This window comes from Bos taurus, chromosome 7, assembly GCF_002263795.3.
Source record: "Bos taurus isolate L1 Dominette 01449 registration number 42190680 breed Hereford chromosome 7, ARS-UCD2.0, whole genome shotgun sequence".
Classification (NCBI taxonomy): Eukaryota; Metazoa; Chordata; class Mammalia; order Artiodactyla; family Bovidae; genus Bos; species Bos taurus.
In genome coordinates this window covers 12,555,973-12,583,104 of record NC_037334.1, presented here as the reverse complement: position 1 = coordinate 12,583,104, position 27,132 = coordinate 12,555,973, and the positions used below count along the sequence as shown (strand labels likewise).

Sequence of the window (27,132 nt, the reverse complement as noted above, 5' to 3'; positions counted from 1 at the left end):
CTGTGTATCTGTGTGTGTGTTTTCATGCCTATGTGTGATGGTGTCTGCGTAGTTTGGGTGTAATAGCAGTCTTGTGACAGTGTGCCCCTGTGTTTGCATGCCTGGAGTGTGTGTGTGTGAGTGTGTGTGGTGGGTGTCTGTGGGTTGGATGTGAATGTGTGCTTGTGAATTCATGTGACAGTGTGTGTCCATGTCTGTATGCCTGGTGTGTGTGTGTGTGGTGCAAGTGTCTGGTGTGGGCGTGATTATGTGTTTGTGCATTCATGTGATAGTCTGTGTGCCTGTGTTTGCATGCCGAGTGTGTGTGTGTGTGTGTGTGCGTGCATGCGTGCACATGTGTGTGTGATGGCGGATGACCCTGTTGTGGGGTGTAGTTGTGAGTTTGTGTGATGCTTGTTTGTGTGTCTAGGGGTCCAGCTTCACAAACATATGTGCTCACGGGTGTAACTGGGTGTGGGTTCCAAGAACCGCTGGGGCTCGACTGAGCCCCCCTCACCTAAGAGCCTCCTGGCATGGAAGGGGGTGCCCAGCTGCCTGGGACCTCCGACTCCTCACAGGTTTCAGGAGAGCCCCAGCTGATGAATATTCATAAGGTGGGGGGCTGGCACCCACCGCCTACAGCTGCGTGTCCATTAGACCCCCTGCTCTCCAGGCTCCAACTGCAGTGGGTAGAGGAGAGTAGCTGTAAGAATACCTGTAAGCAATTCCAGAGTGGCCTGTACCTTCTGGTGACCTGCTCTGTGACAATCAGGGTGTGCTGTGGAGTTATTGGAGTAACTGGTTGAGTTCAAACATTGCTCCAGGGGCAGCTGCATGCCACACCCTGGGGCTGAAGTGATCAGATTGGCTTCCCCTTCTTGTGACTGTGTGGCCACGTGGCTAGCACAGCTGCAGGGGCACCGGGACCGAGTATGCAAGTGCGCCCCTGCTGGTCAACGTGATGCTGACACAGGGTGGGGGTCAATGTGTCAGGGTCAGTGTGAGGAGGTGTGAGACGGTGTGGTTGAAGGCATGTGTGACCAGCATCATTGAGGCTGTGACGGTATTTCTGTGGGTGACAGCGTGGGCTGAGAGTGTGACAGGCAGTGTTGCTGGCTGAAGGTGTGACAGTGCAGTGCTGTGTGTGGTTGAAGGTGTGACAGTGTGGTTGTGTGTGCCAGCATGTGCGACGGTGTGGTTGTGTGTGACAGTGTGGCTGACGATGAGACAGTGGCGGCTGTGTGTGGCTGGGTGATAGAAGGTGTGACGGTGACACTCTGTGTGTGATGACATGAGACAAGGGCCTATGATGGCCCCACCCCCACCCCTAGGCAGCACAGGGAGCCCAGTTGCAGTGTCACACACAGAGAGATACGGTCACATCCTGTGGCATCTCACCTTGGTGCCTCAGTGAGTGGCCCTGTGGCATGGGACTGGCAGCTGCCCGGCTTGGGGACATATGTGGACCTGAGGCAGGGGACACTTGGAGATCCAGGGCCAGCTGGGGCCCTGCCTGGTTCCTCTGACTTCCCTCTGCAGGCTGGCTTTGGGAAATGGCCTCTAAATGTGGAGGGGATGAGGGTGAAGAGGGCTCCTCCAGTCTGAAGGACTCCAGCCTGGGCCCTGGCATGGCCCAGGGACTGGGTGGCTGAGTGGCCCCTGACGCTTGGCCAGGGACATGGTGTGGCTGGCCTCACCACCCCCCCCCGTCCCGGTACCCACACCCTGGTCGGCTGGGCGGTGGCGGCATACAGAGGCCCCATTCAGGAGCCAGGGCCAGGTTTCCAGGACGGGTGGGGTGGGTCTCCAGCCGGCTGCAAATGAAATGTTTCCCCAGCTCTTTCCTTGCCTCCAGATGAGCGCTTGCCACCGGAAGCCCTGCCGCCTGCTTGTCCTCGGCCTGGTAGGGGCTGCACTGCTGGGGCACGTGTGAGTGTGTGTCTACGGGACCTTGTATGCAGCTGAGGGCCAGCCTGAGCGTCCCCATGTGTGATCTGGGGGTGCCTATGTATGTCTCTGGGTGTCAGTGTGTGATCTAACTGTGTGTGACCAGGGCTGCTCTTGTGTATGTGTGTCCCTGTGTATGCCATCTGTATGTCTCTGTGTGACTTTGTGTGTGCCACATCTATGGATGATTTTGAGAGCATCAGTGTATGCTCAAAAGGTCTGTAAGACTGTGTGTCATTGTGTGACTTTGTGTGGCCTTGTGTATGCATAACCAGGCTCAGCAGGTGATGCTGGGAGTTTGTATAACCCTGTCTGATTGTGTCTCTGTGGGTCAGTGTATGTCTGCATCTCTAGGGAGGGTGTCGATGTGAGGGTGAGGGTCTTTGTGTGTGACTGGAGTGTTACTGGTGTCACTCTGTGGGATGGCTCTGGGGAGGTCTGTGTGGGGTTCTCTCTGGGGCTGTGTGTGTGCTTGTGTGTCTGTGGACTAAGGGTGTGCGCCAGCATCTCTGGTGTGATCCTGTGTCTGTGTGATTATAGCATTTATATGACCCCTTCAGAAGAGGAGGAGGGTTGGTATCTTAGTGTGTCTGGGTATGCCTGTATATGTCTTTGTGATTTTGTGCCTGTGGACTGTAGGAATCTGGTGTGTGTGTGTGTGTGTGTGACATGGATGCAGGTGCCTGGCCAGGGGCACCTTGGCAGCAGGACCTGTGATTCTGCAGTCCCCAACAGGGGTTCCCAGACCACAGAGGGGGCAGCGAGCACAAGGCTGGGACCCCAGGCCTGGGCACAGACCATGCCCTCCAGGCTGGGCAAGGAAGACATAAAGCCCTCTTAAAGAGTGGGGATCCCCAGTCCTGACGGGAGGGCCTAGAGCACCACCCCCGCCCCCCGACCCTAGCAGCATCTGCAGCCTGGCTCTTTACTGATCCTATTGCCAGATGTTCGTCGTCCTCTCTGGAGGGCCTGCCCACCTGCCCACCGAGCCCAGCCACGCCTAAGCCCACCTTTGGTGGCCCAGGACCTGGCTGCTGGAGGCTAGATGTTTCAGCCCCCAGCATCCTGGCCAGGGAGTGCCATAGGCCTAGCGCCTGCTCCTCCCCCCTCCTCCTCTCCCCACACACCTGCATTTCAAGAACACACCTGCTGCCAGCTGCAGCCAGGTGGGCAGCCCCGGCAGGGAGGAATGTGGGGGATTCCAGCTGTGGCATTCCAGCTGTGCCCAGCCCCCTGGCAGCACCCTCCTCCCCTGCGAGTTCTTGAAAGCCAGGTGTGGTCCTAAGACCTGGGCTCTGCAGGGGAGAGGGGTAGGGGGAAGGGAGGCTCCCCCACCACTGTGTCCTTCAGCCTCTCTGCAAAAATCCTCCCAGCTGACAGCTGTGGAGGGGGGAGCAGAGTGGATGTGTGTGTGCACAGAGGGGGGGCGTGTTGTGTGTATGGGAGTAAATGTGTGGAGAGAATTCTGAGCGTGGATCTGTGCATGAATATGGGGACGAATGTTCTGTTTGTGTGAACATGTGTGAGTGTGAAAGGAAGAGTGTGTATGTGTGCTCATGGGAAAGGTGTTGTGCTGTGAGGGGGTGTGTGAATAGAAGAATGGCTGTTGTGTGTGTGTATGGACGTTGTGTGTGTGTACACATGGCATACATGTATGAAGTGGGTATGAGATGCTGGTTGCAGCAGAGCCCAGATGTAGGACCAGGAGGGTGAGGAGGGAGTGGGCACAGCTTTTAGAACAGGGCTGGGAGGATGGGCCGCCAGGTAGGGAGAGGCCTGAGCCAAAGGTGCCTGAACTTCTGAGGGGTTACCGTTTCACGGCTATTTGCAGAGGAGCAAGGAGGGTCCCTGGTGGCTCAGACGGTAAAGAATCTGCTTGCAATGTGGGAGACCTGGGTTCCATACCTGGGTAGGGAAGATCCCCTGGAGGAGGGAAAGGCTATACACTCCAGTATCCTTGCCTGGAGAATCCCGTGGACAGAGGAACCTGGCAGGCTACAGCCCATGGGGTGGCAAAGAGTCAGACATGACTGAGTGACTAACACTTTTGCACTACAAGGAGGCCCCCCTAGCTGTGTGTGGGGGGTCTCCCCAAGCTTCGAGTTATATTAAATATCCCAGACACTCCCAAACCCTTCAACCATTTCTCCCCCCCTCCCCAAAACCTTCCCGCCCCCTCCACCAGCCCAGAGGCCCACACTGCTCTGGTGTCCCCTTCACTCAGGCCCCGTTATCCCCAAAATCTATTCTCTGCTCCTCCCCTAAGTCATCTAAGTCCCACCTTGGTCCCCCCAAACCCCTCCTGGACCTACAGATCCCTAGCTCCTTCTCCTAGCCAGTCCCAGCCTCTCTTGGGCCTCCTCAAAGGCCCCCAGACCCGTCCCGCCCCCACCATTTCCTGCTCTCCTCCCCTCCCCCTCTCTCCACCCCTTAGCCTATCCCCCACATCCTTTCCTGAGCCATCCAGGCCCCCGGCCTCCATGATCCCCAAATCCCCTTTCTGCCCCTCCCCTCAGCCTCGCAGAGCCCCCAGGCCCTCCCGCAACTTCTCTTCCATCCCCCATGTGGCCCCGCCCCTTCTCCTTGGCTCCCGACCCCGCCTCCGGTGCCTCCTCCCCCACGCCCTCCTGCTGCAGCGGTGGCGGCGGCGGCGAGGCAGCAGCGGCAGCCCTGAAACTTTAAACGGTGTTAAAAGTTTCTGTTTACGAGAAGCCCTTGAATTTTTAAGGACGTATCGATTCCCTTTGCCGCGGCCTTGCATCGGCTGCGGCTGCGATGCTGAGCGGGAAGGCCGGGTCAGATGGGTGGGACCCTGGGATATAGCCCCCCCAAGAACGGCAGTGACAGACACACGTAACCAGGCACATCCTCAGGCACACAGAGACCTCCCCCGCCCCACGCGTCGCGCGCACACACACCTAGTCATACTCACCAACACAGCCTGATACACACAGCCCCACTCTCTGAAAAGACCCAGAGCCCTGGCTGTGTGACACACACAGGCACCTGTGTACACACACTGGTACACACAGATCTTCATCACGGCCCCAGATCCACAGGGACCCCGCAGAGAGAAACACATTTCTAGGGACACCCATTTATTCTTTCTGCCACACAGCTCCTTATACAGACAGACTAACTGGGTACACAAGCTCTGGGACACACAGAGAGACCCATGTCCATACCACACAGACACAAGCTTGTTACGTTCACTGACACTTTCTGATAGAGGCTCAGAGTTGGTGCACATACTGGGGTCAGCTCAAAACACACACACGGTGGCACCCTCACCACCAGCATTTCCCGTCAAAGAGCAGACCCTCCATATACCTGACTCCAACTAGACTGTCAGCGCACCCAAGGCAGGATCTTTTGTCTTGCTCCTTACTATGTCCCCAGCGCTAGGCACAGAGCCTGGCAGACACTCGCCTCTGACTCATAGACACCCCCAGGACACAGCCAGACCTGCATTGCTACTTCACCACACTGGTCCATTCAGAGACTCCTGGATAGACATACGCTGACCTGCCATCTCCTTTTCCCCCAGAGGACAACCAGACCCACCCAGACTCCTGAGAGGCAACGCTGGCCACCTTGCCTCAATGATGCAATGTGACCGGAAACATATGCCCTCAGGTATATGTTCACCCCACACGGACACACACACACACACACACACACACACACACCTGGGCATCGACATGCTTCCAGCAGACAATGCATAGCTGAGAATTGCCACAGCTTCTTGGCCCAGGAGGGTGAGAAGGTGCTGGCAGCAGGAGGGAGCTTTGTTTGGGCAGGAGCTGCCTGGGGGCTGCAGGCACTGCCTTCCCACCCACCCTGGGGGTCATTCAAGGGCTCCCCCTGCCCCCATGCCAGGATCCCCAGCACCAACCTTCCCCCCATTCCTTTCTGATCCGGATATGGGGGATCACGGGCCTGCACGAGGGGATGGAGCCTCACTAGGGAGTGTGAGTACTGTACCTGAGGCCTCCATGTCCATTTCTGTCCCTGATGGTTGGGACATGTGACCCTTGGAAGATTTGTGTATGTACATGAGCAGGTTCAAGGACAAGTGTGTGTGTGTGAGGGGAGGGGTCTGGGTGTTTGTGTGTGATACTTGTGTGCATCTGGGCATCAGGGGTGTGGTGTGTGTGCCTGTGTGTCGCTGTGACTGCCGCTGTCACTTTGTAGCAGTGCTTTCCCTGTGTTTGGCATGTATGTCCTGGTGTCTGATGGTGTGTCTTTGTGTGACAATGTGTTAGTATATCTTCATAACTGCCAAGATGGTTTTCTCGTGCAACTTTGTGTGTGTGTGTTGCAGGTGCATTCTGGGTGTCTGTGTATAGCAGTTGTGTGTCTGGAGTGTGTGAAGATGTGGTTGTATGATCATGCCAGTGTCAGTGTACCAGGATGAACCTATATGCATCAACCTGCACTGATGTGTGTCTTGGTGGTATCAGTGTGTGTCCATTGAGGTCGTATTGGAGTGTGTCCACCTGTACTGGGGAGTCTAAACATGATTTGTTGTTGAAATGCATGTGTGTGGGCATCATCGTGTGATGGTGGGCCCGGTGTGCATGTCAGTGCGTGCATCGTAGGTTGCTTTCCTAGTCTTGTGTATGTGTGTGCCTGTGTGTCAGTGCATGTGTGTGGATTGTGTGTCCATGCTGCGTGTGTAGGTGTCTGCGTGTGCTTTGTCGGAATGTGGAACGTGTGGCAATGAGTTCTGTACGTGACATGTATGGAGAGGTCCGAGCCTCACTGCGTGTCAGCGTGTGTCTGCTTTGGAACGCCGGCCAGCACGTGTCGGGGTGGCCGCGTCGGTGTGCGCCCCCGCGCGCGCGTGTCTGCGTGTGTGTGTGTGCATGTGTGCGTGCATGTGTGTGTGTATGTGTGTGCGCGCCGGCCGTCGCTCCCCCGCTCTGCCCGCCCCTCCCCGCGCCCCTCCTCCCGCCCGCGCCGCCCGCCCGCTCCCTCTCCCCGGAGTGCGCCGCTTCCAAACTTTGTCTAAACTTTCACTTTCACAGCGCGGCGGCGGCGGCGGCGGCGGCGGCGGCGGCGGCGGGCGAGGGTGACCGGCCGAGCGGCGGCGGCATGGAGTAGACGCGCGGCGGCGGCGGCGGCGGCGGACGCGAGAGGCAGCGGCGAGCGCGGCGGCGGCGGCGGCCCCGGAGCCGGCGGGGCCGAGCCTGCGAGCGGCGAGCGCGGAGCGGCGCCGGGCCGAGCGCGGGGCCGCGGGCCGGGCGGGCGCAGCGCGGCGGAGGCCGGAGGAGCCGAGCCGGAGCCGGAGCCCGAGCGCGGCCGCCGCCTGCCGGGCCTCCCCTCGCCGCGGCCGGCCGCCGCGCTCCCGCCCGGGCGTCCAGCTATGTACTCCCCGTACTGCCTCACCCAGGTACCGGCCGCCGCCCCCGCGCGACCCGGGAGGGGAGCGGGCGCAGGAGGCCGGCCGGCGGCGCGGGCGGGAGGGCGGAGGGGGAGCTCGGCGGCTGGGGGGAGTGAGCCCGCGGGTGGCCGAGGGGTGCAAGCCGGGCGATGGGGAGTCCGGGCACGCGTCTGGACGCCCCGGTGCGCGTGCGACCCTGGCCCAGGGGCAGACTCCTATTGGGGTTCCGGGGGTGGCTGGCTGCGTGCGTGGCGCTGCCCCTGGAGCGCGGAGCCGGAGTGCGTGTGTGTGAGTGTGTGTGTGTATGTGTGTGTGCGCGCGCGCGCGCTCGACTGGGGTGCAGTGGGCAGCGGGACTCCCGCCGACCTGTGGGCGACTGTGGCGTGCACCCGGACAGCGTGGCCGCTGGCAGTGTTTGCGGGGTGACAGAGTAGCAGGGGGTGGTCCGCAGGGCGCCTTGCGGGGACTGGGGCTGGCGGCGTTCCCTAGGGCGGGCGCAGCGGTTCCGGAGGGTGGCAGCGGCCGGCGTGCGTGGCGATGGCCCCTGCATGCTGCCGGGGTGCCCGGGGCGGGCCAAGCGGCCCGGGCGTCTCCCCAAAGTCTTTGTTCAGGCCTCACATGGGAGCGGGGCTAAGAAAATGGCGGGGCTCCCAAATTTCTGTGGGGCAGGGGAGGGGAGGGAGGGACGGGCCGGCTGCCAGCCCAGGCCGCGCCTCTTCGCCGACCCTGGACGCCGCAGTCGCGCCCCCCCACCCCAAAAAAAAAAAAAAACTTTCCTTAGCGCAAACTTTCCGGCCCCGGCGACCCCGGCTGGCTGCCGCGCCGCGGACCAGGCGGGTCTGGGGAATCCCGTCCCGCTGCCTGGAGGCGGGAGGGGCGGGAAGGAGTCGCGGACAACTGCCGATCGTGCTGCGGCCACGCCGTCGAGTCAGCCGCCGGCGCTGTGCCGACCTTGGCGCGCTGCGAGAGCGCGTCCCGCCTCCAGCGAAGTTCCCAGCACCGTGCTCGGTGCAGGGCGAAGGAGGCCGGGGGGGATGTCTGCCCTGCCAGCCCACCTTCCCTGGAGGTGGCTTCAGGCTGTGAGAGGGCACAGAAGATACCCAGAGCCCCACAGAGGCCCTGGTAGCACTGTCTCCTGGGCCATGCTAAGGCTGGCAACCCAGACTCCGCAGAGGGACACCTCGGGGCCGCCTAGCTCTGCCTACCAGCAGAGCCTACGTTTGTGGGGAGGGGGCATCTCTAGGCCAAGTCTGGGGTACTAATTGTCCCCTCTGCCGATCTGAACCTTGCCAGCTGTGTGCCAAGTGTGCCCACGCTGGGGAATGGGAGTCCACGTGAATATGGCTGCAATGCGGGTGTGGTTTGTGGCAAGGGGCTAGAGGGTATGTCAGGGGTTTGTGCCGGCCCCCCTCCCAACAAACAGACTGCTTGTATCCACAGATGTGTGTGTGTGTGTGTGTGTGTGGTATGTAAGTGTCAGTCTCAGGGTCTGCATGTGGCCTTGTGGGTCAGGCATGGGCAGCCCTGCGTGGTATGGACATGTGTGTGGCCAGGAGCGAGGGTTTTCCTGTACAGAAGCAGGTGTGAGTACATGTTAGTGAGGTGCATATGCACACATGTGTGTCATAGTATGTATGCAGGTGTGAGCAAGCACTCTGGCCTTGATGACACTGTGGGGGGCCCCCACACCCACCATCAGTCAGGGTGGCCTCTCTGACTGGCCGGCCACCCCATCTTAGGCCCCCCACACAACGACCCCTATACACCTAGCTGGGTGTGAGCTATGGCTGGCCAGTGTGGCTGGTATTTGGGGCCTAGTGGAATCAAGACCTCATGCTTGAGCGGCCCTTGGCCCACCAGCCCCCTGCTTAGCTCCCAGGCCTGCCCTCCTCCTTGGCCTGGGTGAGAAATTGGCTCCTCAGACATCACAGCACCCTGAGAAAGAAAACACCAGCTGGTCCACTGGTGAAAAGATGAGGGAGGGCTGGGGTAGCCCCCAGACTCAGGGCGATGGCCAGGCCTTGGCTCTCTGACACCCCAGAAAGGAGCAAGGGGTCAGCTCTGTGTGGCAGGCCTGAGTGTGGCAGGGCATCTGGGGAGAGAAAGGGGCATGGGCTCGCTGGATTGCGCTCCTCAGCTCTGGGCAGGCAGCTGCTGTTGACTGGTCAGCGGAGTCCAGCCTGCCCCTCCTGCCAGTCACATTTCTGGGAGCTAGTCTCTGTTTTTATAAATTGTTCTGCTTCCCTAGTTTGCTCTGCCAGTCTCGTCTTTCCCTGTATCTCTGTCTTTCTCTGCCCCTTTTCCGTCTGTCTCGCTGTCCTATATCTGTGACTGTTCCTGTCTTTCCCTGTCCCTCTCTGACTGGCCCCATCTCTGCTCTATCCTCCCCTCGAGTCTCAGACTCTGTCTCTCCCTGGCCTCGTTGTGTGTGTGTGTGTGTCTTTTTTTTTTTTTTTCAAACTAGAATTGGCTTCGATTTTAAAGTCAATAAATGATTGAGCAGGAACGAGCTTGGAGCAGCGGGGCCCTGGCGGGGAAAGGCACTGTGGGCGAGGGGGAAGGGCGGGTGTGATGGTGCGGGGGGAAAAATCTCCTGGTGGAAAAAGCGTCGAAATCCAGGGTGGCTGGGTGGGGTGCTTGCTGGGGCTGTTTGAGCCCACTGCAGCCATGGGCCTGAGTCCTTTGCTGAGGGGAATGGGGTAGATGGTAGGCCCCTCCACTCCTAACAAACAGAGCTGCACACCGGATGTGCACACACAGATACACCGCTGCTGCCGCCAAGATGAGGACACGAACGACGCATTTGTGCTGACGTCCAGACACACGGCCATGGACGGACGAACTTATGGACACAGAAAAAGGTGGACCTGTGTTCTCTCCCCACCAGCACACACACACACACATATCAACACACACAGACCCGTTGATATAGGACATGTGTCTCTACATAAACTCACGGAGACACAGCGATACTGGCCAGACACCTTTGGATACAGGCTGACTCAAGTGTGTGTTCACCCCCACACTTGCTTACACAGACCTGATACAAGACACACACCTTGACACAGACATGAGGCTGTTGGCTTACCCGGGTGGGTACACAGACACGCATGTTCACCAATATTGTGTGCCACGCAGCCACAGGAGCAGTGAAATGTTCACATACCCTTATTTCCACACAACCACATACATACTCCCTCAAGAGAGGGTGATGGGCTGGGGCCCTCCTGATGTCCCCCTGCTCTCTCCCTGGGTCTCTGTGGCTACCTCTCTGTCCCTGTGAAGCTTCTCCTCCCCATCCTGATGCCAACACGAGACCCCCTTGTTATGGCAAATTTTCTCCCTGGCTCTGGCCCTGCCTGCTCAGCGCCCATTGCTGGGGTCGGGGGTGGGGGCGGGAGGCAAGTGTGGCGACTAGCTGGGACAGAGTATACCATGCTTGGGGCTAGGTTGAACTCAGATAGACAGAGTTCAGAGCTGAGGGCTCTGCTGGGTTAACACAGGGGGGACTGGAGCCAGGGGTCCCTGGCCCAGTCCAGAAGGTCTTATGTGAACTCAAGGGCTCCCAGGTGGAGCTGTAGGCGCAGAGGTTGAGTGTGAGACTTCGCCAGAGATAGCTCAGGGTTTGAGCTCAGGCTCTGCATCTTGTAATTCCACGACTGGAAGCACAGGATTTTCTTGGTCTGTGAAATGGGCAGTAAAAAAATAATTAAAAATATTTCAATGGGCAATGATGATATTGACTTCTCATGCTGAGATTAGGCTCAGGGCTGTGTCTGGCATGTACCGTGTGCTCAAGGAAAGGAATGATGGTCGTTTTGGTTATCACTGTTAGGCCAGCCGCAGGCCCTCCTAGCTGAGGGCAGGCCACTCCAGAGTGATGGAGGGCAGGGTCAAGCACCTCTCAATCATAGAAATCCAAGTGGACTGCCTGGAGGAAGGAGGAAGCAAGAGAAGAGCTGGGAAGGAAAGAGGCCAGCTCATGGCCCAGCTGTTTTTCCTCAGATGGGCTACTGGAGGCCAAGTAGGCGGCAGAGGGTGGGAGGTGAGTGGGCAGGGCAGTGGGGGCGCGGGAGGGATGGATGGCAGGAGTTCAAGACAGGGAGAGGTGATAGTGGGGGTGAGGGAGGGGACAGAGAGAGAGCCAAGACCTGGGCTGCCCTGTGGGAACCAGATGGCATTCGTGGGGGGCTTCAGTTGCCCCTGGTCCTTTCCCTGACTTCGACCAAGCTGGCTTTGAGGCCAGGCTCTGAGGCCTTGGGCCAGAGTGTGCAAGGGTGTATACACGTGAGTCTTCAGATGTGAGTGGGTCAAAAAAACCTAGGAATCTGGGTGGGTCCTGGTGTTGACATCCTCGTGGCTCCAGAGTCATTTCTGTGTCTGCATCAGGGCATATCGTCACCTGGGCCCATCGTGGGGATGGGATGCCTGTGCGGGACCCTACGAGGGCACTTGACAGGGTCCAGTGGGCATTGTGGGGATGGGCAGGGGGCGGGCGTGCAGCTGTGGCTGGCAGCAAAGGCTCCCTGGTGGTCAGTGTCGGACCACTGGCTTCCATTTCCAGCCCCCTGGGAGCCTGGCCTTTCTGGTCCCCTTGATTCCTGTCCTCTGCTCTTGAAGTGCAGGCACAGGGGGCGGGGGGGGGGTGTCTCACAATTTCCTCCAGCTGGACTGAGAGGCTGAGGAGGCCTGGACTCCCGTGCTTCCCTCCAGCACAGCGCTGAGGAGGGGGGTCCTGTCCCTCCTAGTGGCGGGGGGAGGGGAGAGAATGTAGTCTGTGCTTTCCTACCCCCAAACCCCTGGATGTAGAGGTGAAGGGACCAGGTAGGGGGACACCCCTGAGCAGCTCCCCAGAGTCTTCCGGATTCGCGTGTGTGTTCATCGGCATGGCGAGCCGCGGAGGACCGTTTCCCAGAAGGTGGCTGTGCGTGTCTGTGTGGCTCCCTTTTCGAGGGTCCCTGTGTCTCCGAGGGTGTGCCAGTGGATGCTGCCTGCTGTCTCTGAGAGTTATCCCCAGCTCCATCTCTGTGTATTGAGGTGACACCGAGGTAGGGGTGTCACCATGGGTGTCAGGATGCCGGATGTGGTCTTTGTGTCATAGTGCCACTACGGTACGTCACTAAACAAATCATCGATCGAAGCCTCCCGTGTCTGGCCATCACAACAAGTGTGTATCAGTGTGTCTTACTGTGTGGGGCGGCCTGTCTGTGTCCACCTGTGTGGGCGTACCCATTTCCCTGTGTGAGCCGACAGGTATCACCCCCATGGCACTGTGTGTCCTGGGCTTGTCCCGGTGACAATCGATTGGTGTTTCTCCACTGGGACCCTTCTCCGTGGCCTCCCCTGGCCTCTCGGCACCTTGCGAAGGGCCCACTATGGCGACCAAACTAGCGGCTGGGAGTGGGCCGGCCTCTCCAAGGCTTCCCCTGAGGTCTGGCGGCCGTGGTGGCCCTGCTGTGGGCCCCACCCTTGCCCCTGGCCCAGCATGGACAGAAGCCCGTTGTGTGGTGAGGTGCGGGTGTATGTTTGGGCCGCCCACAGGCCTCGCTCTGTCTGCCCGGCGCACATTGATCTTGGCTTCTGCCTGTGTCCGTCTTGGCCTGGCCAGCTGGGGTGTCCGGCTGTCTCCATGGGCCTGAGCCCACTGCCCCCAGGGCCAAGTCGGCCCCGGGTCCCCCGCCCCTGCACCGCCCTGCTGACCCTCGGAGGCTCTGAGAGCATGGTTTGGAAACTGAAGCCCCCTCCCTGATTTCCCCTGCCCCCTCTCTTTCCTCCCTCTCTCGTCCCCTCCTCCCGCTCCCTCTCTCCCTCTCTCTCCTCCTGCCAAACGCATCTTGGCTCTGTCTGAATATCTCTCCTCCTCGATTTTTGGCTCCAGCTCTGGGCGCGTTCACTAAAAGAAGGGCTAGCTCCCCCCTTCCCCGCCCCCCTTCCTTGCCGCCTCCCCCCCACTCCGGAGGAGCCCCTCTGAGGGCGGGAGTGGCCTCGTGCAGGGGCCTGGGCCCCCAAGCGGGCTGGGCCAAAGGGAGCACAGGCCCGGTGGGCGAGGGGGCTGGGTGGACTGGGCCTGGCAGCCTGAGCGAGCAGTGGCTGGGGTGACTTTGCTGCCGGGTTGGGTGGGCGGGCGGGTGGGGAGGGGTCGGGGGCACGGAGCTGGGGTGTCTGGCTTCTGGTGGGGCTGGCAGGCCTCTGCGAGGCGCAGCTGTGCCCAGAACTCCGAGCTGCGTTTGCCATCACTACCGATGTGGCTGCGCCAGCCGGGGAGGGGGAGGCGGGTGGCGGGCACTGCGGCGCTCCATAGCCAATCGGAAGCCGGGGTTGCACTGGGGAGCTCTCCCCCCACTGGGCCCCACCCTGAGCAGAGACTGGGGGTGGTGGCCAGCAGCAGGCAGGGGGCAGTGCCACCACCATTGCCCAGAACCCTGCCCCCTCGGTTGGAAGCTCCGTGCCAGCCTTCCTGGCACATATCAGGCAAAGGCGGGGGTCTGTCCCCACCTGAATCTGCAGGAGCAGAGCTGGAGGAAGGGGCAACTTGGAGGAGCACCCCACCCTTTTGGCCCGAGGAAGCAGCTTTCTGTCCGGGGCAGCCAGGAGCTGGGGGGGTGGGGTGAGGGCCTAATCATCCGAGATGATCCATCCAAATATCGGCTTCAGTTGAATCATCTTGGGGGTTTATTCTGGGTCCATCTCCCACAAAGTTGCACATGGTCACTGGCATACACAGGCACAAAGAATCACGTCGTCACACAGGCATGGCACACAGGAGCACACACACACTGGGGTTCCCACACAGAGGGGCTCTCTTCACACACAGACACTTAGAGATGCCCCCACCACACCAAACACAGCAACTCGGGCTCCATGCACGGGGTCACGCGCATGGGTGCCGACTCTGGGGCACGCACGGTCACACAATGAGACACCATGAGACACAGGCACCGCCACCACCCAACAGCACACAGCCCCGCAGACATGTGGCGAAAAGTGCACGGCACACGCACGCAGTGATACTCTCAGACACACGGTGATACACACACACCTTGCGATGCTTGAAAACATCTGGTCATCACACTTGGAGGAGAGTTTGCCGCTGGCATCTAGTGGGTAGGAGCCAGGGAGGCGCCCAGCACCCGCAGTACACAGAAGTGACCCCAACCGCAAACAATGATCCAGCCCTCATGTCAACCGTTGGGCTGAAGTGGAAAAACTCGGCTCTAGTATATTGTTAGATACACACAGTCACACACACCTGAGCCCGGGTAGCCCCTGACACCCACAGAGCGCGTGCGTGCACACACACAAATACACCCGGACAAGTCTGGCTAGCACAGTGTCTCACACTCTCGCTCACCAGGACCCAGGTGTTGTCAACAAATGCACGCCTCCCCCCACCTCACAGACACACAAGCCTGGGCACAAATGGTGGGGCACGTACACAATCCCGTGTTGCTCCAGCACACAGAGATGAGGGTCACACCCACATACCCATTCGCACCTGGGCCACTTGGCCCTGCTTGGAAATGGAGCCTCAGAGGTGAGACCTGCCCTCCTTGTACCTTCCCTTCTACCTGCCTGCCCTGCTCCCAGCTGTCTTTAAGCGGCAGATCCAACCACCCCTGCCTCTCCTGATGGAACTGAGAGCTCTGAGTCCCAGTGCTGGTTCGTTGACGCCTGGGGGATACTCCTACGAGGCCACATGCCCACCTCTGCCCACAACACCCCTGCCTCTGGGCCCCCGTTTCACAGTCTTGCTTCTGGCAGCCACTGAGACAGTCCAGGATGGAGGCGAGGCTGACCCCTGAGGCTCTGGTTCTCCGTGCGGCTGTCTCATTAATCCTCTGGCCGTTGACTCCTCATTTCTGACTCTGGAGAAAGAGTAGAAGAAAGGTGGCTGATGGAGTCCTACAGGAAGAAAACCTTTCAGAGGATAATAAGTGCATGAGTGTTGGTCCTCAGAATCGCAGCAATGGCCAAAGTGTGCTGAATGCGCGCTGTGTCTTGACCTGAGCTATGTGCCTCCCGAGCTTGTCTCCGTGAATCCTTCCACATGAGGTGGATATGGTGAGGGTTAGCTGTGCCCATGTATGTGTCTGACAGTATGTTAGACCAGGTTGCTCCACTTCGGCACTGTTGGCGTTTGGGACATTTGGACATTATTAGGAGAGTGGGACTTCTGAGCCAATTTCCTGGGTGTGAATCCTGGCTTTGTTACTCAGTAGCTGTGTGACCTTGGGCAAGTCGTTCAACTTCTCTGGGCCTCAGTTTCCTCTCCTAGGGTTGTGGAAAGGATCAGAGGAGTTGGTTTATCCCAAGTGCTTTAAACAGTACTTGATGTGAAGGAAGTGCTTGATTCGATAGATGAAAAACAGATTCAGAGAAGACGTGTCCTGTATCAGGGCCAAGGGCTAGAAGGTGGTAGAGTCTTGCTCTCTTCTCTGATCACCACTATCCTAAATCTTACTGATGGGAGAAAAATCTAGCTAATTTTCTGGCCTTTATGAAATTTCAGAGTGGCTCTCTCGGCCCCCATTCAAAGCGTGTCCTAGCTGTTGGCCCTTGAACCCTCGTTACAGCTCTGACCTTCAGCTCTTCTTCTGTCCCAGGGCTCAGAATGAGAGTGGATGGTCATCCCACCCTCTTTGCACACCCACCGGCCAGGCTTGTCCTCACCTTCCTGGCAGGGCCCAACGCCCTCTCCCACACCTTGCCAGGCACCTTGCCGGGCACCTTGCCGGGCACCTCGCCGGAGCCCGCGTACTGGGGGTGCAGCCGGGGGCCTGTGCATTCCTTCCACAAATATTTGCTAAGCACCTCCTGGGTGCCAGCCCTGTTCTAGGCCCTGGGGGCTCGGCAAGGAGCAAAATCAGTGAAGGTGCCAGCCCCGGTGGGAGGGTAGACTGTGAACCCGATAAACAAGGGAGTGTCCAGTATTGAGACTGCGATAGGTGTTATGGGGGAACGAGAACAGGTAGGGCCCTCGGAAGTGCTGGGCAGCCATGGTTTTTAGTGGAGGTGGTCTGGCGGCCTCGTGGCTCAGTGTTGACTTTCAACTTGGTTGTTCTGCCATGGCTCAAGTGCGGCCTACCAGGTCCTCTGCCCTCTCCACGGGGCGGTGCAGAGGTCAGGGGTACGTGACTTAGCCTGGTTGCCTGCACCATCCGCCTGGAACGCACAGCCTCTTGTTGCTGCTGTCTGAGGTCATCCGTTATCCGTACTTGTGGCTGCCGGCCTAAGATCCGGGGACAAGATGGCCGGGGCCTCTTCTCTATAAAAACCGGGACTCGATGGACACTGGGTGCTCTCAACTGGGCTGCTCTGAGCTGGGGGGTGGGGCTGGGGCAGCTGGTGGCCCGGAGTGGCACTTCCACCTGGGCCCCTCGATTTAGCTCCCTCGGGGCGGGTCCAGTTTATTTTTACCCAGCCTGTCTCCCTGGCAGTGCCAGGCTGCGCCATCTTTGTAGGGTCTTGGGGACCTGCCCATGGCTTGAGGGGACCCAGCTTTGTCTGCTGGACCCCCAATTCCCACCGCTGGACCCCCATTTCCCTCCACCCCCAAAGCTCCAGGTGTGAGGGCTCTGGACCAGAGCTGGTGGGGTCGGCACTGCTGGCTGGCAACCCTTGTGCCCAGCCTGGTGGCATTTGGTTTGGCGTCCTGCCTGTCCGCCACCCCCACCCCATGCCCGGGCAGAGCCAAGCGGCTGCTGCTGCCAGTCTCCATTTCGAAGCTTGAGGTGGGGGTGGGGGAACGCTGGGCACCTCCTGGGCCCCCTGCCCACCGCGTGCCACCTGGGGCTTGTCCCCCATGCCCGCTCCGTGGAAGGGCCCAGCCTGCTTTTTCCGCTGCCCCTTTGCATCCCGGAGCTCAGAGAGGATGCCCGCCTGGCTTCCATCTTCCCTGCTTGCTTCCTCCCTCTCTCGCCTGCTTGCCTGTAATGGCTCACCATTTTTGGCATCTCCTTCCCCTCCCCCTCCCATAGGCGCCAACCTCACTTCCAAACCTGCCATTGCTGGCTCTCTGGCCTCTGCTGCCTGGGGCTGGGGACCTTGGAAGAGAGGGTTTGGGGGGCCGAGCATATGGGCTCAAAGGGGGCTTTCTGGGTGCTTGTGTGTGTGCATCTGGAGGAGGAAACATGCTTCAAGCCAGCTCGTGCAACCAGCCTCGAGGTTGGCAGAGCTGGGCTGCAGAAAGTGGGTGACGGAGAAGTGCAGACACTCCCACTTCTGAACTGACCCTAGGGCCTGGTGTCAGCCTCTGGGCCCCAGGGAGACCAGGCGGGCATTTCTCTCCAAGCCCAGGGTCTGGACAGAAATGGGAAAAGCTAGGCTTCATTTGGAGGGTGCTCCCACCCCTGCTCCGACAAGCCTACCCCCTCCCACCCTGGGCTTGAAGATTTCTGTTCCCCTTCACCAGAGATGGGGTTGGGGGAACCAAGCCCCATGCTAGGCACTTGTGCCCACAGAGGGACAAGGGCCTTAGGAGGAACCGGTTTACTGCCCGCCCCCCCCCACCCCAGCCTGGTGCCCGCCTCTCTCGGCACTAAACAAAGTTTGCTAAGTAACTTCAAATGTTATTTGAGGACGGCCTGGCCTCAGCCCAAGGCGGCCCTGTGGAAACTTGTTTTTCGCTGCCGAGGCTGCAAGTATCAAAGACACACTTTCGGGGGGGTGGGGTGGGGGGGTGCTTCGACACTTCTCCCCTCTCTCTGGCAGGGGCTGGTCCTGAACGGACACACAGACACACAGAGGCCTACACTAGCAGAGGGACATACACATCATGCCGTGGCTTGTGACACCAGACACGTGACAGCCGAGGATCATAGCACTCCCCAGAACATACACCCAGCGCACACATAATGACACACCGAGGGGGGCAGGGTGGGGTTTGGAGGGTACTGCCCCCAACCCACAGGCCCTGGGGTTTTTCCAGCTGGTGAGGTTTTTCCACACTGGGGAAGTGCATGACACAAAGCTTGGAGTCCTGATTTCTCAGGTCTCCTGGCCATGAGTGGGTACTCAGATGGGTCCCCTCCCCTTTCTCAGCCTCAGTTTCTCCAAGTGTAGAAGGAGGCGCTTGGCCCCAGGAAGGGGTGTAAGAAGCAGAATCCCACACTGATTAGAAGAGTGACTGGGTTGAAATCAGTGAAGGGAGCAGTGAGTCCCTTAAAAGTGGGGTCTGAGCACAAGGCCTGGGGCACAAGCAATGCTTGTAGGTGTCAGCTGGCATTTCCAAAAACCTGATGGGTGTCCACCCTGACTGGAGGCCCAGACCTCAAGCAACTCTAGGTTCGCCAGTTCCTAGGAAGTCTCTGTTTTTCTCATCTTCTTCCTCCATTTCTCTCTTGGCTTTTCTTGGTCTTTCCCTAAATCCCTCCTTCTCTGGGTCTCCACCAGCCCTCCCCAGGCCTGGAGCTCAGGGAAATTGTGGAAAACAGGCTCAGGGTGTGTGTCCCTCACCAAAGCCAGCCGGGCCTAGGATCCTCCATGCCCTGAGGATCCTGATGACCTTCCTGGGGTGGAGATGGGTATCTGAGCTGACATAGTGCGTCCCCCTGGGGAGGGGTAGGCTCCATCATAGGGTCACCTCCCAAGGTTTGTAAGCAGGTGGGATCCCGCTGCACAATAGAAAGGGCAAGGTGGACAGGACACTGGACTGACCTACCCCCAGGTCCCGAGAATCTCCCGAGGTCTGTCAGCCAGACCCTCACTGAGGTAGGTTTATGGGGGTCCCCTGGTCCCAGCCCCACACACCACTTCATCTCCACTCACAGTCGGTACGCGCAACACCCCACCACCCGCAGTCTGTCGCGCAGTGACAGCCTGTCACAGGCACTGCCGCACACCGGCACAATCTGTCGTCCACGCACAGTCTCACACACAACCTGTCACACACACGCACACACACACAGCGGCACAGTCACACACACAGCCAGCCTCACGCGATCACACCAAGCGTCACAGCTTGTCACAGCCATAGACTTCACAATAAAAATAACAGCTAGCAACTCCAGAGCAATTATGCCTGGGCAGCGGGTGGGCGGGTGCACGTGACCTCCTGTAACCTCCCCAGCGGGAGGCAGGTATGAGTAACCTGTTTTACAGATGAGGAAACAGAGGCCAGAAGGTTAAGTGCCAAGGTCATGAGGCTAGAAGTGGGATGGCAGGAAGTACTCAGCAAGGCCCCCAGGGGCAAGCAAGACTGAAACAGATCACCCTGCTTTTCAACCCAGTCCTATGCAACTGACATTCCTCCTTCTGACCCTCCCCATGGGAGTTCCCTTCCCATTCCCCAGATGGGGAAAACTGAGGTCCTAAGCAACCCAGGCAAAAAAACAGGGGAAGGGGCCTCCCGGTTCCTTGCTTAAAAAGGCTCAAACGGTCTGCCCTCCACTGAGGAAACGCGAACCATGCCCTCCAGCCCAAATGTCACTTTGCTGCTGTGGCCCGTGGTGGCTGCAGCCTGCAGAGCCTTTGGCTGGGGCCAGGGTTCTGGAAGGCAGAGAGGTGTCGGCAAAACTAATGTCTCCATCTACAGTGAGGGGTGGGAGTGGCAGCCTTAGGCTTCCAGGCAAGTCCCTCGGCCCCAGCCATGCCCAGGGGACCTGGGCTGCCCTGCACCCTTACTCCCCAGGGATCTCCGCATTCCAGTGCGCTTCCTCCTCCTCCTCTGCAGCCCTCTTTCCCTTGCTTTCCCCTTCTTTGTTCCACCCCCGTCCGCTCCCCGGGGCTTCCCCCATTAGAGCAGCCACGGCCAAAACCAACACCGCTCCAACGACATCCCGCTGAGACCCGCCGGGCGGCGGCGGGCCCTGCCCCCTGGCCCGCTCAGGGGCCAAATCCTGGCTCAGCGTGGCGGCGACGGCGGCCCCGGCGCACGTGGCGGCTCTTAGGGCAAGCACATGCGCACACCCGGCGCAGCGGCCCCGACGGGGCGCCTGGGTGGGCGCACTCCCGGGTCTGCGGACACTCGGGCGCGCGCACGCACGTAAGCAAGCTCTAGCACAGAGGCTCAGACCCGAGTGGCCAACGTTCCCTAGCCTGGCGCCGGCGACCGGGATCCCAGGCACTGCCTGCTCTGCGCATACGCAGGCCCCACACCCCATTGGGACTGCTGGAAGCACACCTTCCATAAATATATACCCTTGCCCAACATCAGATGGGGGACTGGCACACATACATATACACAGACGCGCGCGCGCACACACACACACACACACACACATCACACACTTGCACTCCTGCTTGCATCCTGAACGGTGTTCAGAGCGCGAGTACTGCCCTGCGCCGGCACTGGGGGTCCCGAGCTTAGGTGGGTAGATGAGCCTGCAGGAACTGCCGGTGCCCACGCACATGGCAACAGGCCCACGCGGGCACGCACCTCCCCAGTCTGCACACGCGTGTATTTCACGTGAGCTGCACACCTGCCAGGCCGCCCAGGGCACCTGGCGGCAAAGCCGCATTCAGGCTTGGAGGGGAGGGGACTGGGACCCGGAGGCCTAGTTCCCACCGCTTCCATTTCTCTTGGAACACCCGCCTCCCCAAATGTCCCTGGGGCTCAGGTGAGACGCCCCAGAACGGGTGCCCAGTGGCGCCCCTGCATGTGCTATATTTATATTGGAAATTTGTACCTTTATATATATATTTCTTACAAGTAAGAACCTCCCCCCCATTCCGCTCCACGTTTGTACTTGGGTTTTACCATCCCTATTCGGCTTCTTCCCAAACATGCAAAAAACACACGCGCACACACACATTTCTCCTTGCAGGGGCCGTGGGGCGAGGCGGGAGTTGCCCCCCCCAACTGTGGACGCCCGTCGTTCTTAAAGGCTAGGGACCCCCCTTCCCGCGAAAGGCCGAGCTACATCACTGAATCCCTCAGCCCTACCCGAAACACAATTGCGGGGGTGGGTGCTGGCGGCGAGACATTGCTTTTTGGTGTGTTTGCTGTTGCTGCTTAAATTAATCCTGAGTGACGGCCCGCAATTCCTCTCCACAAAGAGGCCATTTAACGCCCCCCCACCCCGCCCCGCGCCCGGCATCTCGGGCGAAACTTCCATGTGCCCCCCCTGAGTCCAGCTTGGCAGCTCAGGCCGCGCGCTACCAGCCCTCCTGGACTTTCCCTCAGGTGCGCCCGGGGGCTTGGAGGCGGGTTCCCTGTGCGCACTTTGGACCTCAGGAGCGAGTGTGGGTGGGTTTTGGAGGGATGGGAGATGTCTTAAAATAGAAGCGCAGGGCTGAACGGAGGTGGGGGAGGGTGTCCCAGGACTCCTTAGACAGCCCCACTGCTCAACCAAAGCGCTCCGGATGCTCCGGGCCCGGCGGAAGAAAGATCGCCTTCCGTGCCTTCTCCCAAGCGCCCGGAAGAGAGGATCCAGGAGGTCCCTCACGTCGCCCTGAAGCCCCCTAGTCCGCTTGTATATCTGTGGAAACTCCGGCGGAGACGCGCCGCCGGTGCCTGTGTGCTAGCCCCAGGGTATGCCCCTAGCCAGGTTCCTGCCGCCAACAGCTTCTTTCATTGTCGCCTCCCGGGTATTCTTTTCGCGTGTGACAGGTCCCCGACCCGTTTCAAATGGCTCACGCTTGGATAGGGGGAACATAGGTGGGTGTGGGTGGTGGAGAGGCCTGCCCTGAGCTCAGGCAAGGGGAGGGCTGGGTGTTTTCCATGCACGGAACTTGGGTGCTGACTATCGTCACTTGCGTGGGCCGCACACCATAGGGTAGAGGGGCGCGCACAGCCCTCGATGGTGCGGACGGCCGGGATACTTGGAGGGCCCTGAGCAAAGTCGGGTGTGCGCGTGCGCCGGGCGAAAAGGCGGGAAGCGGGGTCCTAAAGCCCCGGATTCGGAAAGCGCCTGTGGCACAAGATTGGGTCGCTCCCGTGGCGGAACCGCTCGGAACGAGCGCCGAGTGAGGAGTGAGAGGGCCGCTGCCATCGCGGGCAGGCGAGGGGAGCCTGGGAACGGGTGTGAAGGGAAAGTGGCAACAGGCGAGGCTTTGGGCGTTTGCCTCGCAGCCGAAGTCCCAGAATGACGCTGACTAGACTCGGAGGGGGGCTGTGGCATCCTTCGGACCCTGCACTGCGCAGGCGCGACACCCTCTCGCCCGGAGCGCTGCCCAACCTTCCCCGCGGCCCAGCAGAAAGGGACCCGGCGCGGGCGTCGAGGGCCGGCCTGGTTCTCATGCTGGGACTTTAGCCATTTGCAGCACCGGAGGCCTGCGCCAGAGGGGCTCAGATGGCGGCGTTTTGGCCTCGAGGCTGGTTGGGTCCCTTCCCCGGACGCGCGGGGTGGGGCTCGGGGCCGCAGTGGCCTCTGCCCTTCCTCCGGTGGCCTCTCGACATCCAACGGGCGATAATGCGAGATAGGGCTTTGCAAAGAATGCGAAATTCATGATTCCTGCTCTTTGGCCGCTCGAAGGACGTTTAGAGCTTAAGTGCCCCAGAATACGAGGGCAACTTTGGGGCGTCAGTATGGAGAGAATCCCTCGTGCTCGCCTCAGCCGCCAGACCCTAAGCCTCGGGACGAGCCTCCCCATCTCTCCTCAAGTCGCCTCTTTTTGTGTGTGAATAAGGGCGGGGGAAATTTAGCAGGGGAGCATTTTTGTTTGTTTCAAGGGTTGGCTGGGTTTGGGGGCGTTTGGCCTCCGGCGAACACAGGGAAGAAATGTGACTAAGTGGCAGAAAATGCGCTTTCCCTTTCCCTCTTTTCCGCCCTCAGGCCGCGGGAGTTGCGCAGCTTCTAAGAACCTTTACACAAAATTTCCCCTCCAGATCTACTCTGATCGACACCACCTTCCCTGGGCCCTGACTTCTTGAATTTGGGGCGCTAAGGCCTCTCTACCCATTGCTACCAGCCATTTTGCAGCACTTCTGGGCAGGCCAGGGGGGAGAAGAGGAAAAGTGGAAAAAGAACATGTGCGCCGAGTGGGCCCCGACTTAACCTGTTGGAGGGGAGGCTAATGTCTGGTAGGCATCTCCCTAGTGAAAGCCTCCCCCCGCCTCCTCCACCCCACCCCCACCCCGCCAAGCTCTAGCAGCCCCCGGCATTCAGAGAAAGCGCTCCGATCCGCCTCTCGGAAGCCAGTCATAAACCCGACTTCTCGTCACCCGAATTACTTCAGGGCGCTTTGATGGTGTTAGGTCCTTTTCTTTTTCCACGTGCAGATGACTCAGCCCTCTCCAGCTGCGACTGGGGAGGTGACCCGGGGCAGCGGTTGACACTGTGCTCCGTACTCTTGACCCAGAGGTGCCCCATCCCCGCCGCATCCACTCCCCCCAAGCTTCCAGACCACACTTAGCTCTCCTTTCCTCTCTTTTTATTCTTCGGGTCATATTTCCCCTCTTCTCTAAAAAAATTATTTTCAAAATTGTAAAGGAGTTTTTGTACTTTTTTTTTTTTTTCTTAACGTGAGACAGAGGCTGGATAATGGAAACGCATTTAAAAAAAAAAAAAAAAGGCGGGGGGGATATATATGCCGGCAGTCGGTGGAGCTCAAGCCTCGCCAGGCGACTGAGCTTTTCGGTCGCCGGTTCCCTGGTAGAACCGGCGTGGGGCACATGGGATATCTGCCGCTGAAAAGGCGCTAGAGAAATGCGAGGAATGATTATGATTTTAATAAAATTGTCTCTCATTTAGGAGCGCGCTTCTGCACTGCCTCTGTCGTCGGAGCCCGGGTTTGCCACGGCAAAGTCTGTAATCAGAGAAAAATACCAGCTTTGTTGAGGGTTAGAATATATCATTGGCTAATGTGTGTGGTTTTTTTTTTTTTTTAATAATGCTAAGCATTGGAATAATTAAAGAGTGAGAAATAACTCGTCTCTCCTCTCCCCTCAGCATTGTCTTATTTAAAGGGTGGAAGGCGCACTTTTAGGCAAAGCTGGTTAGTTTTAATGCAGGCTTTTTTTTTTTTTCCTCAACTGCCTTCCCTCCGCTCTGGTCTGATTCGCAAATCCCCAAACTGGCACAAGCCGGGAAACTTGCCTCTGCCGCCGTTCTTCTCCCGGAGTTGGAGCCTCCCTTTCCTTTTTCCCCCCTCTTCAGAGACAACCCTCTCCTCGTCCCTCCCCCGCCTCTGGGCCCTGACCCACTGCCTGGTTTTCGCTAGAGCGATTTAAAAAAGAAGGGAAGAAAGGAGCCGGGCTCTGGTACCCCCGTGCCAGCCGAGGGCGTGTTTCCCTGGCCGCTGGCTGGTGGGAGAGTCAAACCCGGTGGCTGTTGGGTGTAGAGTCTCAGATGCAGAATCTTGCCCTGCAACTCTCCCCCCCGCCCCCCCAAAAAAACAAGTAATCAAATATTTCTAAAGATTGTAGGCTCATAGAGCTCAGATCCCTTGTCATATTTTAAATGAAGCAGAACAGTTCTTTCTTTCCAACCTCATATGCAATAGGAAGAGAAAATTCAGTCCTCGAGAGCTTGCCTTGGCAGCCCTGTGCCCTTAGTAGAGGGGAGAGCTGCCTACTTGGGCTGAGCCTGGCGTCCAGCCCCACCATGGTGCCGCTAACCACAGGGCCTAGATTTGGGGCAGGACTGCAGGGTCCAGGGCAGTGGTGGGAACAGCCTGGGGAGATATGAGAATAGAAAGAAGAAGCTCTTCATAAGGATTGCAGAGGTTTGCTCCAGGCTCCTCAGAGAGGAAGCTGCTGCCTTGGTCATTCCCCCAGGTGTAGGGGGTGGGCGGGCTTGAAAGGAAGAGAGGCTTCTGCCGAGCTCTGGGAAGACACAGCTGCCAGGAGAAAGGAAAGGTGAAAGTGGGCAAGAAATTGGGGGTAAGGGGCTTGTACAGTGGCTTTGAGTTGCAGAGGGAGTTATTTATTTATTTACCTCAGGTGTTTTCAATTAAATGTGTTCCTCTTTTATTTTCCTTGTTATTCGGTGCTTAGACTTTTCAGCAATCCCTTGCATTCTTTTTTTTTTTTTTTTTTTACATAAGCAGAAACTTTTTTCCTCCTCGAAGAGATATTGTGGGAGGTATTTTGCCTTCAGTGCTTTCTCTTTCCTGCTTTTTTTAAAATTTAATTTTAAAATTATAAAGTAAATTTAGTGCGAGTGAAAGTGATGGGGGAGCCAGCTGGGGCTGGATTCAGGGAAGGTGGAGGCAGCTGCAGCAGAGCTGGGCCTCCCAGCCCCACCTCAGGACCCCCTCACAATGTAGGCCCCCTTCTGCCGACACCACCCCCTTTCTCTCCCTGGGAGGCTCTTCTGGACAGGGATGAGGAGAGTCTCTCCTGATAGATGCTCATTCACTCTTCAGGAACCCCTGACTCTGCAGAGCCACGTTTCTTTTACAACCCACGCATACCAGGGCCCCCCAGTTCCTGCCTGCTTACTCCCCCTCAGTCACTGTGGCTATTCTGTTGAATTGAGCTTGGTGGGCCCTGTATGTCTCCCACATTTGCCCTGCTAGTCTGCTAACCCCACTGCGCAGTTGGTTGCCCTGTTGAAGGGATCAGAGTAGGGCAGGCACAGAAAGAGACAGACAGAGGTGTAGATACCCCTCTGCAGCAGTGAGGATTCAAGAGGCTTCTTTACACTATGAATTTTTATGGTCACATGAGTAGTGCACTCATCTCTGTAACACACGTGTATACTTAGGTGCTCAAATTTGAGGCTACCGGTGTGGGCAGGATCTATTTCTAAGACATATGAATTATGAGAACACTGGAGTTGAAAAACTGAAGGCCCCTTGAGTGGTGCTGAAAATGTTCTATTTCTTAATCTGGGTGGGGGTATACAGGTGTGTTCACTTTGTGAAAACATATTGAGTGGAAGCCTTAGAACCATGTGCTTTCTTTCTGTGTGTCACACTTAAGTTTAAAAGTTTGTTGTATTTTTTTAAAGGAAGGCACAGCCTCAAAAGTAAAGGCCGAGGGTTACAAAATAATAATAACTATTATATAAATAACAATGCTCTCCACCCTGTTTTGCTCTGGTCTCCCCACTGAGGAATGGTGGGAGGGCTTGTAAAAGTTAGTGGGCTGATAAAAAAAAACTCGCAGGCATGTGGCCCACGGAGACTTCCTGACCCATCCACGTGTGCACCGCGCCTGGAAACTCTGCAGACTTAGGTTTAGCTGTGGGATTTTAACATCTCAGGACCAAAGGATAAAAAGTGGTAAGGAAGATGTTCCATGCCAATTACATTTTGCTGTCAACATCTGGAAAACAAAATTGCAGCTGTTCTCCCCTCCCCATTACCACCTCGTCTTTTTTTTTTTTTTTTTCTGCACACTTAAAGTTTTTGTTCTTATGCCATCCGTACTTCAGTTTTCTGCACTGTTAAAACATTTTCACGGCTCTGATGAAATCAAGTTGCTGGGTTTGGGCTTTAAAAAGTATATATGTATGTGTCTGTGTCTTGCAGTCTGACAGTGTAATTTTTCTTGAGCGATTTATTTGAACAAGCTGGCAATCAGTGGATAATCCCCTCCCCTATCCAACCCTTTCTCGCCTTCCCAGCACCGTTCAGGCCCAGAGCTCGGGGGAGAGCGCTTGGCTACCCTTGCCTCGGCTCCCTTGGGCAGGTACTGACAGCTTCGCCCTCCACGGCCCTTCTGCGGTGTTTTTGTTTTCCCTTCGCCCCCCAAAAATATTTGAACCAAAAAGCCTCTTTTTTTTTTTCCTCCACCCACAGCAAACTGAAAGGGCTAGTGAACCGTGATTCAACAGAGCGAGGGCGCCTCTTTTCTTCCTTAGCATTAATTAACTCAAGTTCGTTAGGACGTCGGGTCTGTCGCCCACAGTTTTCTCTTGTGTGTGCTGAATCGGGTCATAGAGGGAGACTTCCCATGCAAACAGTTTGTGTTGGAGCTGGAGGACACAAGAGGG

The 27,132-nt window shown here is 58.2% G+C and overlaps 1 protein-coding gene across 1 annotated transcript in view; it reads left to right on the top strand.

Moving 5' to 3' along the window:
• Positions 1–7,002: 7,002 nt before the first annotated feature.
• The window catches only part of NFIX (nuclear factor I X), a 97,868-nt gene continuing 77,738 nt past the window's right edge, over positions 7,003–27,132 (top strand). Inside the window, exon 1 of the mRNA XM_024994872.2 lies at positions 7,003–7,321. Within this exon, the coding sequence (XP_024850640.1) occupies positions 7,295–7,321 (27 nt within the window). The 5' untranslated portion in view covers positions 7,003–7,294. The remainder of the gene's footprint in view (positions 7,322–27,132) is intronic.